At 48.6% G+C, this 17,036-nt stretch overlaps 1 protein-coding gene across 5 annotated transcripts in view; it reads right to left on the bottom strand.

Moving 5' to 3' along the window:
* The window catches only part of PHC2 (polyhomeotic homolog 2), a 112,624-nt gene that overhangs the window by 45,466 nt on the left and 50,122 nt on the right, over positions 1–17,036 (bottom strand). For all 5 annotated transcript variants that reach the window (XM_079130809.1, XM_079130810.1, XM_079130811.1 and 2 more), the window contains 4 exons: positions 5,604–5,831; positions 2,958–3,116; positions 1,839–1,916; positions 1,229–1,393 (listed from right to left, as the gene is read on the bottom strand). In XM_079130809.1, the coding sequence (XP_078986935.1) occupies positions 1,229–1,393; positions 1,839–1,916; positions 2,958–3,116; positions 5,604–5,777 (576 nt within the window). In that variant the 5' untranslated portion in view covers positions 5,778–5,831. Of the gene's footprint in view, positions 1–1,228; positions 1,394–1,838; positions 1,917–2,957; positions 3,117–5,603; positions 5,832–17,036 lie in introns of those variants that run through there.

Genomic DNA, 17,036 nt, shown 5'->3' on the forward strand with positions numbered 1-17,036 from the left:
CACAGGTTATTGCCATTCCCAGCAGGCACCTCGCCTCTGTGTGGGTTTGGTCTGCATCCATGTGGACAGGCGGGTGTGCTGACAGCAGCTTTCCCCTCAGCCCTGTCATGCTCCCGGCTTGCTCCTCTGTCTGTGTATGTCATGCTTTTGGGGAGCAGCAGCAGGCATCAGGGCCCCAGTAGGGGCACTGAATGGGGCACGGGGATGAGTGAAGTGAAGTCAAGGGCAGGTTTGGGGGGTATTACCGTGTGGTCTAGTTTGCTAGGGAGGTAAAAGTCTATTTGATGCTGTATGTTTAAGAGGCCTTGCTGTAGAATGGAGATAAGCCTCAAATGAGGAACTCAGAGCCGAGAACAAGAGGTGGGAGCAAGATCTGAAAAGCTCCAAATGCCATGTGCTGGCCATAAGAGCAAGGGAGGGGCAGGACTGCACTGTCCTCAGGATGGTGTGCCAAGGGGATGATGGGAGAACTCTTCAGCACGGGAGATGTGAGGTATAACTTAGATAGGAGCTCAGCAGAGGCTGTGCGTTAGTTACTGCCTGCTAGGGAGAATGCTGTCATTGTCCCAGGGAATTCTTTGGAATCTTAGGTTCCTGTTGGACCCCTTAGGGACAGGTGCAAAGGAGAGCTTTTGTGTGTTCTGGCAATAGCCTGGGTGTATTCTGCCCAGGCAAGTTCAGGGGACCCTGATTAGAATAGGGGCATTGGGAGGGCAGTGGGGACAGCAGCGAGAGCAGGTCCTGAAGCTTCACCTCGCTGTGCTACAGTGTACCGTTGGCCCTGAGTTAGAGGTGGTCAGTCCTTGCAAGGACTGTCACAGTAGGGGAAGATCCCATTTTGGGAGAGCACCTGCCTCTCATCTTAAGTCTGAGCGTGGGGGACTGTCTGGGCATGGGCCCCTGTACCGTCTGCCCTAATTAGTTCTGAAGAGCAGTTTCTGATAAGATGGAGATAATTTTATTTTGCTCTAGGAGGACGGGGAAGGGAGGTATTGTGGGTCACTTAATCTCAGCCTGGAATCCCACCCTTCCTTGAGTCATGGAGTCCACACCACGTTCCCACTCAGCCTTCCAGGCCCACCCTTTTTTATTCCATCCCCTTCCTCTTGGCCCTGTCCTATAGTACTTCTTCCCCATTTTCTTGTCTCCTCATTCCTCTAGTCTCCCAGCTCCCAAATTCTCTGCCTGTGTCTTCCCCAAATCTATGGCCCGAGCCAGGGGTACTCACCATCTGAGCCCTGAGATACATCTGTGCTTGGCTTGCGGTAAGGGCTGGAGAAGATGTGTTGCCCAGGAGCACAGCCTGCTGGGCAAGGCCTGAGGCGGTGGCTGAGTTGACACTCTGAGCCCGGTTGATGAGCTGGGCTGCTGCTGGGGAGGCTGCCAGATTGATCTGAAGAAAGAGACATGTGCAATAGGAAACGGGAGGCGCTGGGGTGAACTGGGTCCCCTCATTCATGTCTTGCTCTCTCCCTCTTCTGTTCCTTGGCTTATATAGTCTCTTTAGGGACCACCTCTTGTCCTTGGGCCTGGGAGCTCCACCCAGAACTGCCCCATCTCTGGCCTAGGTGCAGAGGTGCAGGGAAAACTCAGCATTCAGAGAAGGAGCTGGTGACAGAGCCTTGACACCGGAAAGATGACAGGGCATTGACATAAGGGCTGGAGAGAGGTATGCACTTTTTATTTTTTTCCTGGCAAGAGCAACAGACTCCAGATATGATCCTGCGCAGCTGAGGATTCACTAAGGATCGGGGGCCAGGACTCATGCGCCTCTTAGGTAAGGAGGAAGGAGCCGGTCCAGAACCATGGGTGCTGTGTGCTGCTCCTGTCTCACTCACCGGAGGTGACTGGGCCGGGGCCTGTGCAGATGCACTGCTGCCAGAGGTGCTCCCTTGTCTGCTGGCCACTAGGCTCGCCTGGAAAAGAACGAACTCCTGCTCTGGTGTCCCAGCACCCCGCCCCCAGTCATTCTTGAGCTCTCATCTTCCAGGGAGTGCCTGGACAGTGGTAAGGAAAGCAGCCTTGGGAGCCCAGCCCCATGGTGGCCTTGAGCAGGGGCCCTGTTTCCTCTTTCATAAGGGGGAATAATGACCATACCCAGCTGAAGGGCTGCGGAGAGGCCTGAGCAAGCAGAGCACAGACACTAAGCACTCTGTCAGCCATTGCCGCTGCCCCTGTTTCTGTAGCTCTCTCTCCAGGCCTCCACCCCGCCATGTGGCTTGCCGCACTGTGCTAAGAGAGTCGCAAGCACTGTCTTGCACATTCAACTTCTCCCCTCAGCCTGTCCTTTGTCATATTTCAAGCATCAGTTTTGATGTTACTCCAGCAGACAGACCTTCCCTGACCACCCAGCATAGGGTCATCTTCCTTATCCTTCAGTGACAGTAAACAGTTCTCTGTCATAGTCATATCATAGCTGAGATATTTAAGTAGCTTCTGTCCTTATCTATTTTGGTGCCTGTTTACTTTCTAGCTCCCTACTCCCAGCTCCAAGAAGAGAGGGTCCACAGTGCACCCAGTGCCTGCTGTGAACTCTGCATAGAACATTCCGTCAGATGGATGGGTGGGTGGATGGATAAAGGGATCAACATGTTCTTCTCAACCACTGCAAGCAGAGGGCAACAGGCAGAGACGTGAGACTGGCACACCCTTCTCCTGTGAGTGCCTCTTTGGAGTTATGGCCCCTTTCCCAGCAGCACGGCGGAGTGGTTGAGAAAATGGCTCTCTTAGCACTTCTCTCTGGGACAACCTATGAGCATTCCAGCTGCTCCACTCACCACTGGGCTCTCTCTGTTCCTCATCTGCCAAAAGGAAATGATGGCAATAGCCTTCTCTGGGGCTCTGTGAGGACTGGCAAGAGGATGCATGGGAAGCATGAGGCAGTTCCTGCTTCCTTGTCCTCTTGCTCGCACTGCCTGGACACCCAGGAGCTTCAGGCCTGCGGCCAGCTTCCTCACCTGCTGTACTGCTGCCAGGCTCTGGAGCTGGGCGCTGCTGAGGTGCTGCTGCTGCAGGGCGGCTGTCTGCAGCATCAGGTGCTGCTGCTGGGCGGCGTACATCTGCTGCAGGTACTGCGCCGCCGTGCTGGGCTGCCTGTGCAGGGCCTGCTGGATCACCTGGGGGCGGGAGGAGAGTGGGAGCTGGAGCTGCCAGCTGCGGCATGACCCTCTCACTGCAGCCATGGCCTGGCAACCCAGCTCTCCTCGGCTGCTTGGAGAAGAGCCCCAGCATCTGTGACCATCACCACAACCTATCGCTCCTCTCCAGAGCCCCTGAAGAAGCGTTTTCTTGTCTGTCTGTATTCTGTCTCGAACGGTCTCCAGCACCTCCCTGCCTCGCCTGTGAGAAGAGTCGCAGCAGCACACCACTGCTCTACCTGCTCTCTGGAGACAGAAGCCTCCCCTGCCAGGCTTGCTAGGCACTCATCTCCCCCAAGCACTCCGCAGCCTCAGATGAAGGCGAAGCAAATGAGGCAGAGCAAAGAGAGGGTTGGGAAGAAGAGCTGAGGCAGAGGCACCAGGTTCAGCAGAAGCAGCCAAACTGAGACTCATGCAAAGGCGACTGCTTTTGCAGAGGCTGCAAGGCTGAACTGGTGCTTCTCCCCAGGTTTGGCACACAGTGCTCAGAGGGTCCTAGGAGTCCAGAAAAAGTGACTTTGCAGCATGCTGGGTCACAGGGATGACACATTTCCCTTTCCTTCTTTCCCTCCCTCGCCTCTTCTCTCCTCCACTCCCTCCTTTTACCTACTGTCTCCCATTCTTTGGCTTTACTGCTTACTCCCTTCTTCCTGATTGGCTGAATAGCAGCCTCTAGGAAATGATAAAGGGCTATTGTTTGATCCTCCCCCACCCCCAGGAACAAAGAGAGCTGGATGCTACGCAGCAGGCTTCAAGCCCTCTGTCTTCTTCTCAGGAGGCCCAGAAACATTTCGTGTCCCTCCTACCCTTTCTTCCCAGCTTGTGCCCAGCACTTGTGCTGCCTGGGTTCTGGCCCACTTCCTGCCCTCGACTCTGTGGATCCCTGGCTCTAAGGCTGCTCTGACCCCAGGCCCTGCTCCACAGCTGGCCTCTTGGAAGGGTCTTCCCAGCTTAGAGTGACTCCTTGGTGGCTGCAGGGCAAAAGCTCTGGGCTCAGTTTTGGGATGCTTGAGAACAGGCTGACATCACAGATCCTCCCTGGGCTCTGGTGTCTCCCTACAGACACCGCCCCCGACTCTTGCACACATTTCCCTGACTCCTCTCTCCCTAGTGTGCTCTCCTCTCAGATTCTCTTCATCCGAATTCTACTTTTAAATCCCCTGGTATCCCAGAAGTACTTGCTCTTCTTCCCTTTACCTAGGACTTTCTATTTCCTTAGCCTTTCCAGCAGTTCAGCCAGCAGTAGCTGAGGTTCTGTGACTCTTCTTCACCAGAGAGTGTCAGTGGATGGGGCCCGGAGGAGCTCCCAGTGGCTCTGCCTACGTGTAAATGCAAACTTGCCAGAGCAGAAGCCCCAAGCCCCTTTTTCCTTGAGTTCTGATGAGTAGCAGGAGGAAGGCACATCCCGATGCCAGACGCTAGAAACCAGAGCTCAGAATCTCATGCATGACGGGGCTGGGGAAGAGGCTGGGAGCAGGGGTAAGGGGGGAGCTGGAAACATGGTTAGACAAGTGTGAGGCAGAGATTACTAGGAGAGGGACAGTCCAGGGCACCCGCTAGTCTCTTCTGTAGCCCAACTTCTCAGGCCTCTCACTGCTGTGGCTTCTCCCCCACTCCCTTATCTGGGCCTGGGGCCAAAGTGGGATGAGGTCACTCCTCTAGTATATCCAGATTGTAACAGCAAAGTTAGTTAGAGTAAACATTTCCCAACTGTGGTCTCTCTCTTCTGCCTATATTATCTAGGTACCTCAAACAGATATTGATGTGATTAAGAACATGGGCTTGGGGTGAGATTTAGGCTCAATTTTTTTTTCTTTACCTGAATGACCTTGGACAAGTTGCTGCCTTTTTAGAGCCTCCATTTCGGCAGTTATGGGACTGTGCTAATAATAGCCCTTCTCATAGTGAAGAAGAAGATAAACATGCAGAATGCTGGGCACACAGAAGGTGGCAACATGTGGTCACGACTGCATTTTGGAACAGTGTATGATCACCTGGGGGGGGGGTCTCATGGATGATATTTTGTGAATTTTAGGGAAGAAAGAAAAAAGCTTCAAGGACAACAGACTCCTTTGGGCTTCTTTTATGGACCTCTGTCTTTGAGACACTTATTTGTTCCTGACAAGTCATTTAGATAATGGGTTTGGATTGTGGCTGAGCAGCTCAAGTCATTTTTGCTGTTTCTTATTTTTCGTTGTCTGTCCTTTTACAACACCTGTTTTCCTAAAATAGTGTTCTGGGATCTACACCAATGGGTAAGAAAGGGGTTTTTATGTTCTGCTAAGGATTTTCCCTCTCCAAATTTCCTTGCACCCCTCCTTTCCCCTAATCATGTGCTAATATTTATTTACTAACCTACTCCTCTTTGCCCTTTCTGGGAGTCATCTAGGTTACCCCACCAGACCATGCCTGGCTAAGCCTGCAGATGGCTAAGGAATGCAATTCCTGGATCAATCAGAGTCTTACCTGCACGGTCTGTCGGTCAGGAATACTACTGTATACAGAAATCTGGGGCCCAGGGGGGCGCCCACTGCCACCACTGCTGCTATTGTTGCAGCCACTGCTGCTACTGGGCCCGCTGGTACTACTGGTAACACTGGTGCTGCTGGATGTGTGTGGGACTGGTAGCTCATTCTCCATGGCCTGCAGGGTGGCACAGTCAGGGTACACAGACGACAGGAGAGCAGGCGGATGCTAGGAGGGAAGAGGCATGAATCAAACATCCAATGAATGCTTTCAGAGAATGCACATACAGTAGGCCCTCCATGTTCTGGGTTCTGCCTCTGTGAGTTCAACCAGCCTCAAATAGAAAATATTTTGGAGAAAAACTATCTACAATGAACATGTACAGACATTTTTACATCATATTATTTAACATAATTCCTTATGTTAAGTAATACAAACAATCTAGAGATGACTTCAAGTATCTGGGAGGATGTGGGTAAGATGTACACACACTATGTCATTACATAAGAGGCTTGCGCATCTGCAGGTTTTGGTGACTGGGAGGGGTCCTGGAACAAATCTGCTGCTGAAACCAAGGTATGACTACATGTCATACAGTGTTTCTAACAGCCTGTCATGGAGCCACTTGTGAACTGAGGTTTTGAGACACACCTGTCACCAAAATCACAGGGTCAGGCTTGGTTCATCAGGTGCGATCTAAAATCAGGTCAGACTGGTGTTAAAGTCTGTAACCAGTTTCTTCTGACAGAGAAGGTAAAATTAGTGCAGGAGGAGGATTTCCTGCATGGTTTCCTAGCGGTTATCATGGGATCATCTCCCACCCCTTTAACTTACTTCTTCATCTTTGGGATGGAGAAACTGAGCATCAGCAAGCTTATTATGTACACAACCAGGTGGTGAAAGAAATGGGATTAAAATTTTGGAGAGAATAGAATAAGAGAGTCAAATAAGGAGGTAATAAGATAAACTAAATGGCTGGGGATGTAGCTCACGGGTAGAGCACTTGCCTAGCATGCGTGAGACCCTGGGTTCTATCCCCAGCATTGCCGAAAAGTAAGATAAACTGAAATGTCTATTTTTGCTTTATTTTTAAAGCCAGAAGAACTTCAAGCAAGTTTTAAGTCTCTGTTTTCTCTAAGTGTTTACTGAGTGCTCTGTGAAGCTCGTGCTGAGCAGGGTGCTACCTTGAGTGATTTGGTGAAGATCTCAGGTTTTAGAGTCAGAAAGACCTGGGTTTGAGTCCTGGCTCTGCTGCTTCCTGCTTGGAAACTTTGGCAAGTCATACACCTCTGCCCTTCCATTTCTTAACCTGTCAAATGTGACCATGGACTGTTGTGAGCAAAGCTAAATGGTGATGAAAAGTGTTTGGCAGGGTGTCGGCACCTGCTGAGTGCTCCAAAAGCGCCAGCTGTTGATGTGGTTATTAATATTGTGCCCAGTCTGGTTCCCACTGTCTGGTTCCAACAGATCAGGCCTCTCCCAAGATGGGACCCTCTAGAAGTTTGGCAGAACCTCTAGACGCCTCCTGTCCCAGTCGGTAAGGAATGCCAGAAACTCCTTTGGGGACCATGCTGCGGTCTGGACATACAACTGGAGTGGCACCTTTCCTTGAGGCTGTGTGCTTGGGACAGAGAGGGCTTGGCAAGGAAGGGACAGGTGGTGGAAGAGGTGCTCCCAGATCCGAGTTCAAGTTTCTCTTTCTTCTTTCATACTATTCCCCAATTTCTCATTTCTCTATAAGCTTTCCTTCTACCCATTCCTTCCTACAGGTAAAAGTAACATTTCTTTGTCATCCTAACATAGACATTCAATACTCTGCTTGTAGATTATACCAATTTAATAAACAAAGAATTTTTTTTTTCACATTAATGGGTACATTGATTGGTGCAAATAATCAAAACAGTCATTAATGTCCTTTTGGGATCTCCCCAGTGCTGCTCAATTTGGGGGTTGACATTCCTCAGGTTGCTTTCTTCAGACTAAGGTGGGTTTCACTGTGGGCTTTAACAATATGGGTGAAGGGGCTGAGGCTGTGCCTCAGTGGTAGAGCACTTGCCTGGCACGTGTGAGGCACTGGGTTTGATTCTCAGCACCACATAAAATTAAATAAACAAAATAAGGGCCTCATGTTCATCTACAACCAGAAATATTTTTTAAAATGTCGGTGAAAGCTCAAAGGCAGGAAAGTTATCCCCCAGGGGAAGGCAGCAAGGTGGCTTCCAAGGTGGTGAACTGTCTGCGAAGCCTGCTCACGACCTGGGTCTCGCAGCAGAGACTTGCCCTAACATTTCCATGGCTACTCCTACTGCACAAGGCAAGGCCCTTGCCCACGAATTCCCTTTGCTTTGAACTGCACTGGCTACTCACTTGTTAAGGACGCTATGATGACAGTGATGACACGGGAATCAACTCACAGCAGAGTCAACAAGTGTTTCCTGTCCTCTGTTCTGTGGAAATCCACTTCTAGGGAGGAAAGACCAGGCTGGGTGGAAAACGATAGAAGGCATAATTCCTGACCTTGAGGAAACTGAAACACTAGTTGTCAAGACGGGGCTCAACTGTGATTTTAAGATCACTGAGCAGCAAATCAGTAAATAACAGTGCTGTCCAGACGGGGAATACCCCTTTGAATCCCAAGGTCCTTTCTCAGTTCAAGGCCTCACTTCCTTTTCCCAAACGTTGGCCAGCACTGGGTTTCAGTTCTTGCTTTCCATCCCACCCTAGGAAATCTCAACTGAAATACTCCAGAAAATAAACAGAAAACAGGGCAGCAGCCACAGCAAACCAGGAGGACAGGCTGTCCCTGGCTGCGATCAAGCTGCAGCTCCTCTTTTTTCTCCTGCAGCAGTTAGGGATGCAATTATGGGCAGTGTGTACTCAATCCTTGTTGAAAAACAAGACAGCATTCTCAAGAAAGCAAGGCATTCCCTCACAGGGAAAGTGCACAGGTAAGGCCAGCCACTGCTGCCCCGTGCCTTGAGACTTCCCAACCCCTTGGGGCCTCAGGCACACGGCACTTCCTGGACTCCCTGCCCACATGCCCTTCCTGCTGCAGTCGGCACGCCTCTCCCTTCTCTCCTTCTCTTGTCCTTGGCTCAGTCTCCCTGGTTTTTGCTCCCTCAGCCCGGGGCCCCTGCCCCTGCCCTCTCACACCCTCCTTTCCCGTAGGCCTTCGTGGCTGCCTCCCTGCTGGTCCCTGGGCACCTCACCTCACTGTGCTTTCCTCCCTGGAACAAGAGCCTGCTCTCCCCTCGCTCTCCTTCCCTCCCTTGCCCACCTGCCCTCCTGATTGGTCTGGCCTGGTCTCTGCTCTTCCTGTTTGTTCACTAATTTTCATTTCTTCACTCTCGCTGGTCCCCTGCCCTTGATGGCCTGCCGCTGGCCCTCTCTGTGACGGCTGCCTTGCTGCTCAAGCTCCAGTTCTCTCTTCTCTCAGGATCTCTGCCACGGGATGATCAAACACACCCTCTCCCTCCCTTTCAGGCACACACAGACCCTTGCTCCCAGACAGTTCATGCTCACAATGTGTCCTGTCTCTCCGGTCCCTTCTGTCCTGGCTCCAGCTCTCTTGTCTCCCAAGGGTGCTCTCTGCCAATCGCTCACATAAGGGACCAAGAAGGAAGGCAGAGACTCTGACTGGAAGATTGGGAGATTAGCCATTTTTAAGTGTGCCATTTGGTAATATTAACTCACGATGTTGTGCGACCGTCCCCTCTACGTATTTCCGAAGCTTTTTCATCACCCAAAATGGAAACTTCATAGCTATTAAGCAATAGATAAGGCCCCGCTGCCCTCCACTGACCCGGCCCTGGTAGCCTCTACTCTACTCTCTAAGTGTGCCTACTCTGCATCTCGTGGAAGTGGAGTCATGCCGTATCTTCCTTTGTGTCTGGCTTTTTCACTTAGTGCAATGTTTTCAAGGTTCATTCATGTTGTGGCAGATATCAGAATTTCATCTGTTCCGTGTGTGTGTGTGTGTGTGTGTGTGTGTGCGCGTCTGCACACCACATTTTGTTTATCCATCCATCTGTTGACAGCCACTGGTTGTTTCTACCCTCTGGCTGTGGCTACTGTGAACAAGGTTGCAGTGAACACTGGATTTAAGTGTCTGCTGGAGTCCTTGCTTTCAATCCTGTGAGTACATAAGCAGCAGTGAAATTGCTGGACCATAGGATATTTTGTGTTGGACATTTGAATCCAGTTGTCCCTGCACCAGCTGTTGAGTTACCACTGCAAGTTTTCAGGCCCGTGTGGTTCCCCCCTTAAGCTGCTTAGTGTGTGTGAAGCCCCCTCCATGACTACTCTGCTTACCTTTCTCGCCTCCCCTTTTGCCACTTTTCCACACCACATGCTCACTGGGCTCAGAACGATTCTAAACAACTTCAAGGCTTGGACACCTTGCTATGTGCCATCTCTGGCTTTACTGCGGTGGGCTATCTTCCATGCTGCTGTCATCCTCTGAGGTGCCTTCCCTCCACTTCTCATTAACCAGCTCCTTAGATCTTCAGCAGAGTTTGAGTCTCTGCCATGAAACGGGCACCGAATGTAACCTCCTCTAGCCATTCTCCTGCTTTCAGTATGAATTTTCCTTTAAGCCATCCAGTTAAAGGGCTGCTTTTAATTTCTATACCTTCTATCCGGGATGTCTATATTATCACTGGTGATTATTTATTGAGCACTTATCATTTGTCAAACATAGCAGATGCTTTATATAGACTCATGGCCTCCACTATGGGGTGGTTATTAATATCCCAATTTTGTAAGAAACTTACCTAAATAATTTATCTAAGGTCATCACAGAACTGGGATTCAGACTCAGGCATGATCCAAAGCTAGTGCTCTTCCCACTAAACACTGTGCAACTTCCCATAATCACACCTTGAACTAGTATTTCAGTGGCATTGGGCAAAGTCTATGTGACAGCATACAAGATTTTTAGAGTTTGAAAGGAACTGAGATCACTGAATTTAATCCCTGAATTATTAATGTCCATCAAATCTTTTATAATCACAAAATAAGATTTTCTATATAACATGCATAAAGGACAGTACACATGTGTTCCTATTAACCAACTTAAGAAAATGAACACCACCATGACCTTTCTCATTTTTCCTACGCAAAAACCGAGGTCTAGCATTCGGAGAGTAAGTCACTCAAGGTAGCCTGACTCTTCACTCTCCTTGGGTACCATGGAAGGCATCCCCATCCTCATGTGGGGACCGGAAGGCTGGAGTTTGCCCTGAAGAGAATTCAGGAAGAAAGTTGCCAGCTATCTTGTTTTCATTTGCTCTTAGTGGGAGGGAACTGGAGATTTGAACAGAATTAATCAGGGAGTGTAGACCACTGTAATAGCTTTTGAGCCTTCTCTTCTGTGATTCCACTCTTTCCACCAAAGCCGTCATATCTCCCTATTCCCATCTTCCTTCTGCTTCCAAGCCCTGGGCGGGTGCTGAGGGCTGTGGAGGTATCCGTGGACTCTCCTTAGGTCCTGCCCTCTGGTGCTCTGCAGTAGAAACTCTGAATCCTTAAAGATTCACAGTATTTACTGTTTAAACATTTACTCACTCATATTCAATTTCCTTTCAATTTCTACTCTTATTCCTCCCTTCTCTTCCTTCTGATGTCCTAGGCCACCCAGCCCTGCGGACTCGCAGTGTGAACCACAGCCAAATCTCTAATGGCTGACATCCAGCATGAGAAGTCTGTTTTTCTCTGGGCTCCAACTCACTGTGTGGTTCTGTGTGAGCCCAGGCTCTGAGGAGCTGGGATTCCTATTTCCGCTGATTCTCCCCTCCCAACCACAAGGGGCCACTTTGAATGATGTGCTGACTGTAACTGGCTTGGATGGTGATCTTATTACAGGTCTCTGCCGCCCACAGGGCTTGAGACTAGCAGCTGGAGAAATGCTGATGGTTCTGCCCTCCCAGGAGCCGCCAAGTCTAGGAAACACTAGGCCTTTGTCCCCAGGGTCAGGGAAATACATCTGAGTGGATTACAGCTGTGACAGCTTTCCAGGGAAGCAAGGAGAAAGATACTGAAAATGGAGCTCTTCAAACCTAGTCTAACACCCTGGGGTAAAACAGGGTGAGGTTTTCCTGATGGAATCGGAGCGTGACAGGAAATGAGAGGTCTAGTCAGTTCTGTAATGGCTGCTCTTGCTATTGTCATGCCTGCATGGCTTGCAGGGGCAGAGTTTGAGCAGGGTGAAGGGGTTCTTCTTTGATTGCCCATATCTCTGAGGCAGCAGGCAACAGGAGAAGAGGGCTCAACTTTCTGGACTAACTGGCCTGGGGGAGGTCTCTTTATACCCCCAAGTTGTTGCACGAACGTGAGTCCCTTGATTCTCACCCTTGGAACTGTCCTCTGACAGCAGACTGAAGTGCCTGATACACTGGCACAGTCCAAACACACTGCGAAAGGCTCCTTGCTCTCCCCAGCTCTCTCTGTACTGCCACCTTTAGTCTCTCTAGAAAGTGAAGTAAATAAAGACCAACAAAGACAGATGTGAAAGATGCAAAGTTAGAGCTAATCATCAAGTCCTAGCAATAGAAATCAAACAGAATGATTTCACTGTGAAACACAACACCATAAGTTTAAACAAATAACCTTTATCTGAAACCTTGCTATTTTCTTCACAATTTGTAAAAGGAAGATTTTTACCAAATATTTATATTACAAGCTGGTATTGGTCGGTCGAAGAACACGAGGAGGAAAAAAGATCTGATCTTTTTTGGAAGGGACATATAGTTTGAGGCATGCTCTGCAAATGCAGAGTGTCTGTGGACTGAAGCATGAGGTGCCTCTGTCTAGACTCAGGTAGCTCTAGTTTCACTGCTCCAAGGCCCAGAGCACACATCTACAGGCCCTTAACCCAACATGAATGGTGTCCTTACAAAAGAAGCCATGTGAAGAGACAGTCCACACAGGGAGAAGCCTTCCGTGTGAAGCGGGAGGCGGACCCTGGAGTGATCCTGCCACAAACCCAAGAATGTTGAGAGCCACCAGAAGCTGGAAGAAGGCAAGAAAGCATTTCAGAGGGAGTGTGGCTTTGCTGATGCCTTGATTTCAGACTTCCAGTCTCCAAAGCAGTAGGACAATGCATTTCAGTGACTTTGTTATGGCAACCCTAGCAAATACAAAACCATACTGCCTAGTATTGAAGCCAACTAGCCTAGAAACTGCACCAAAGGGTACAAATGAAACTGGTATAAAGGGCGAAAGACTGTCTTGTCAACATAACAGTTTTGCAGGCTTTAAGGCAGGAGTTCTCAAAATATGGTCCTTGGCAGCTCTTCAAAAATGCCAATTTTGGGGCCAGATGGGGTGTACATGCCTGTGATCCCAGCTACTTGAGAGGTTGAGGCAGGAGGGTTGCAAGCTTGCGGAGGATTATATGTTTGAGGCCAGCCTGGGCAGCTTAGCAAGATCCCATCTCAAAGTAAAATAAAAAGGGCTGGAGATGTAGCTCAGTAGAAGAGCACTAGCCTAGAACGTGTGAGGCCTTGAGTTCCATGCCCAGTACTTCAAAGAAAAAATAAATGTCAACCTTAGACTTACCAGATTATAAATCCTGGGAATGGTATTCAGCCACCTGTATCTTCAGGAAAACTCTGGGGAATTCTGATGCACATAAAGTCTGAAAGTCACAGCTCTGAGGGGCCCGGTTATACCTTACATAAGATTAAAAATTAGTAGTGGCCTTTATGATATAAAGTCGTCATAATAAAGTTCCTGAAAGAGGGGGTACAAATCGGAGAGTGGCAGAATGGGGAAGAGTCATCCACCAGCTTCTTTGCTATTGAAGATCCCCAAATACCTGCCGGAGAAAGGGAAGGACTCTGGCGCGTCCAGTCAGGGCCTCTGCTCCTCTCCAGCTGCTCCTATGGCTTGTCCACGGGCCACAGTTCCAAAACCAGTCGCAATTTGTCTCATGACTTGCCTGGACCTGTCCCTCTACTTGGCCGTTCCTATGTCCCTCCTTCCCATTTCCCTGGCCAGAACCCATTCTACCTGTGCCACCAGCTTTAATGTCCGCTCCTCCTCGAGGCTTCCCTTTGCCCCGGGTTGGGTGCCGCCTTCTGATCTTTGATAATGGGTCAGGGTGGCCAATTTTTTCAGCAGGCCTTGGCTATTATTTTTAGATTCCTAATGTTTAACATATTGTCTGGCCGGCAGCAGCGAAGCTTGTTAAGTGAGGTATGAATAGAGCTGGAAACTCTGCTGGTAGATCTTCCCTCCTGATGAGGAAGTACCCAAGTAGATACTGAAGCACCTCATGACAACGAGACCTTGTCTGAGAGAAGGTACCTTTGACACTCTTAATAGTCATTAACACTTTTATTCAAATTTGTTGGTCCGGATTACTGTTCTAAATCAATGGAGCCCAGCACATATAAACTGTGACTTGGAGACAGAGAGAGGGAAAGTGAAAGGAAGGTGGTGTTGAAGAGATGTGCAGGGGACCCTGTCACTGCAAAAGGCAGGTGTGGGAGATCCTGGTCAGGAAGGCTGGGTTCTAGACCAGCTGCATCACCCACGAGTTGGGAGCAATGTATTAACACAGGCAGAGATGACAACCGTCTCACTCCTGCCTCACAGAGCTTTTGCAAAAACGAAACAAAATAGATACATACAAGAAGGCATTTTGGAAACAAAAATTACACAAATGCAAAGTGTCAAGAGAGAGTTCAGAAAAAGGAGGAGAAATTAAGGACTATAAAAATGAACGGTCGCTAGGGCCTGGAATATACCAAAGCAACCCAGGCCACATTACTTAACTCTGTGCCTCATTTTCCTTTTCTGCAAAACAGAATAACAGTACAGATTTCATTGGGTTGTTTTAAAGAATAGAAGAAATAATGAATTTAAAATACTTAGAATAACTCAGGCATAGACTGGTAGGTAGGTTAAGGTAGATGTTTGTTTCCCCAAGAGAAAAACTATAGTTTCCTTCAATAGCCTCAAATTAGAAAAATCTTTATTATTTCTAATGCTGTAGTAAATTCTTTATGTTATGATCTAGTCAGTTCTTTCTTATTTAATCTTAGTAGAGCTATTCTTTTGGGGGATTTATACACAGAAATTTCAGTAGCCAGGGCTACAAAAAGACTTCTTGCTTTAAAATCTCTCCATGCTAGATCTCTGTTTCTGTCTTTCTCTCTCTCTCTGTCTCTCTCTCTCTCACACACACACAACCTCTACCCTTTCTAGAGCTTGCCATTTTTTGTCACCCTTGAACTGGCCTGATGCCAGTGCAACCCAGGGTAGGCTGGTCTTTCTGCCACTACTACTTAGTGACAAGCATAATTAGGCAGGGCAGGGATCATAGGAAACAGTTGATTACTAGGCTTTCAGAATAATTGTTCAAGAGTCTAGAAATGGATCTGGAATTTGTGAGTGACCTTTCTTCTCTACTTCCTCCCGTTGCACTGTCCCCTGGGATGTGGCTCTAGCCTCCCTCGAGGCATCACTGGATGTTTTGAAGTTATGGAGTTTGCTGACTTACTGAGCCAAGCATCAAGAGCACATCTGAAGCTGGGCATGGTGGCGTATGCCTGTAATCCCTGTACTGGCGAGGCCGAGGCAGGAGGATTGCAAGTTCAAGGCCCGTCTCAACAATTTAGTGAGACCCTCAGCAACTTAGCAAGATCCTGCCTCACACTTAAAAAATAAATACATAGAAAGGACTGGGGGTGCAGCTCAGTGCCCCTGGGTTCAATCCCCAGTATCAAAAAAAACCCCAAAACAAATAATACAAGACAAACAAATACCATCCCCCCATCAAAAAAAAAAAAAAAAAAAAATCCTCAAAGTGCCTCTGGGAAGCAGGGACCATGTTGGAGTGCCCTGACATGCTCCCCCAGTGCTTTTTCCAAGAATGTGACCCTAGAGTTTCCCTTTACAGCCCCTATGAGGACATTAAGGGAAAAGGTTTTGGACATATCTTTTTTTTTTTTTTTTTGTGGTGCTGGGGATTGAACCCAGGGGCACTTGACCACTGAGTCACCACCCCAGCCCTTTTTCTTTATTTTTTACGTTGAGACAGGGTCTCACTATGTTGCTTAGGGCCTCGCTAAATTGCTGAGGCTGGTTTCGAACTTGTGATCCTCCTGCCTCAGCCTCCCAAGTAGCTGGGATTATAGGTGTGCACCACCACGCCCGGCTGTGACATATCTTAAAGGGACAAGTTGTTGGGGAAAGGTGGGGTGCCTCTTGTCATAAATACTTTCATTTGGTATGTAAATGACCTTTTATCCATTAGGAAGCCAGCATCCTTGGAACCTGTACTGGTACATCACAATCATTCTTGCCACTTACTGTGGGCTTGTTCAGGGACAATGATCTCACCTCATAACCCCTATACTGATCCCTGACACAGGGATTATTTCCTCATTTTTTCCACAGGACAACTGAAGTTCACAGAGGGCCTATAACTTCTCAGAGGACATAGAGCCAGCAAATGGCAGACGTAGGATTCAAAACCAGGGTTGCACATCCACACACAAGAGGCAAAACTGCTGAGTCAGTCCGTTCTTAAGAGTTTAACCTGGCCACAAGGTCTTCTGTCTGGCAGACTGTCTCACAAGTCATATGGAGCTGCAGAGTCAGGTCAGTTCAAGCACATCTGTCAACCACGGCTCACACGGGTGCCACCCCCAGAAATCACACCTGGTGTAGCAACTGCAGCATGTGTAACATCCACTGACATTTCCTACTCATAAATATTTTCACATATATTATCTATACATAAGGCTGGTTGTATTAGCATTGTTTACAAAATCACTTGCAGTCATTTAATTGGAAAGTAATACAAATTGACGACAACTGCCCACAGTGCTTTGCAAGGAAGGAATAGGGGAATGCCCTCCCTGAATACTGGGCACAGTGCTGGGCAGCATGACTTATGAAACAGAGGAAGAGCAGCTTAGAGAGAATGCTGTTTTGACTCCTGCCTCTGTCCTCGCCGGGAGACCCTGGATAGGTTACTTAACCTCCATGACTCAGTTTCCTCATCTGTTTTAACATAATAAGTATCAAGAATTACTGGGAAAAGTAAGAAAGAAGACAGAAGCAAACACTTAGTTCCATGTGCAGCATTTAACAGGTGTTTGGTTAAAACCAGCCCCCCACCCCCAGGGCTGCGTCTTCTTTCTAGTTTTGCTTTAAAGCAGTAATTACAGATGAGAAAACAGGTTCTAAGAGGTAAAGTAACTTGCCCAAGACCATCAAGTTACCACGCAGTATAAATCAAAACAGGCTGAATTCAGAGCTCACGACTGGCCAGACTGTAATAAGGGACAGTCTTGAATATGAAGACTCAAACGTGGGGGCCTAATCCTTGACCCGATTGAACACACTCTTAGTCCTCTTGGACATGAGCATCCCACCAGAGTCCAGAAAGTTCGGTTCTCAAATCCTAGGAATTTTCTTATC

This window comes from Sciurus vulgaris, assembly GCF_902686455.1.
Source record: "Sciurus vulgaris genome assembly, chromosome: 1".
NCBI classification, from domain to species: Eukaryota; Metazoa; Chordata; class Mammalia; order Rodentia; family Sciuridae; genus Sciurus; species Sciurus vulgaris.